This window comes from Neophocaena asiaeorientalis, unplaced genomic scaffold (genome assembly GCF_003031525.2).
Source record: "Neophocaena asiaeorientalis asiaeorientalis breed wild unplaced genomic scaffold, Neophocaena_asiaeorientalis_V1.1 scaffold30, whole genome shotgun sequence".
NCBI lineage: Eukaryota > Metazoa > Chordata > Mammalia > Artiodactyla > Phocoenidae > Neophocaena > Neophocaena asiaeorientalis.
In genome coordinates, this window is record NW_020174923.1 from 6,290,879 (window position 1) to 6,291,964 (window position 1,086).

Here is a 1,086-nt window from a genome sequence, read left to right on the forward strand (position 1 = left end):
TAAGCGGCTCTTCCTGTACCCAGCTCCTTAAAAGAGAAGTGAACCCCACTGGACTCCGCTTGCCCAGTCTTTGCAGGGGGGCTGCCTGGCTCAGCTTCAGGGGGTGCAGGAGGAGACAAGAAAGATGACGGCTTCTTCCATCAGAAGCAGGTGGAGCTCCACCATCACCCAGGAAACTAAGGCCCAGAGAGTACAGGAAACACTGACTCCACGTGGTTCTGCAAGTTGGATTCAGAGCTGGGACCAAAATCCTGTTTTCCTGGCGCCCCTGAGCCCGGGAATCTTTCCACTGTGCTTCCTGAAGTGTGTAATCGCTGTTGTTCTCACCAAGAATGGAGACCGCAGCGTCTGACCTGTACTTTCTTGAACACTGTCGTGGCTGTTACAGCAGGCAGGGAGCCGGAAGGCACACTGACCCGACCATCTTGACCCAGATTCCGGGTTTACGGATCAGGTCTGGTTTGCTAGCGAGGTACATTGAGAGGCGGGCTCTTCTGTGACACAACCCAAGTGATATAGGTGCTCCCCTGCACACTCGGGTGGGCAGCGGGGACAACGGGCCAACTCTTCGCCCGCCCTGTCATTGGACACGCGGTGGAGACACCACGCCAGCGACACGAGCCCACAGCCACGATGCACGCAGCGCCCATGGAAACACAAGGCTGCCAGCCGCCGCCCTAGAGACGCTGAGTCAGACAGACAGGCAGACAGACAGACCGGCAGAGGATGCTCGCGGCCCCAGCGGGAGGCAGCGCGTCTGTCTCTCGAGCCACGCGGCCGGACGGGCGCCCCCTGGAGGGCCGTGGAAGAGGAGCCCAGGCCGCGAGCCCCGGGGCGCGGGGAGGGGGCGCCGAGAGCTACCAAACGGACGGACGCTGGGCCGCGCCGAAGGCCGGAGGGTCGCATAGGCGGACACTCGCCGGGAAAGCGGAGCAGCCTAGGGCGCCTACCCGGCGGAGGCGGCCACCCCTCGGCAGCAGCGCGGAGGGGCGGGGTCGCGGGAGGCGGGGTCGCGGGAGGCGGGAGGTGCCGTCGGGGCCCTCCCCCGGCCCCGCCTCCCTGTCGGCGGCCTCGGCCGCGGGCGCG

General features: G+C 65.4%; 1 protein-coding gene across 1 annotated transcript in view; it reads left to right on the forward strand.

Annotated features, from left to right (window-relative positions):
* Positions 1-726: 726 nt before the first annotated feature.
* Positions 727-1,086, forward strand: part of KIF19 (kinesin family member 19) — a 25,984-nt gene continuing 25,624 nt past the window's right edge. The window contains exon 1 of the mRNA XM_024760599.1: positions 727-1,026. Within this exon, the coding sequence (XP_024616367.1) occupies positions 727-1,026 (300 nt within the window). The remainder of the gene's footprint in view (positions 1,027-1,086) is intronic.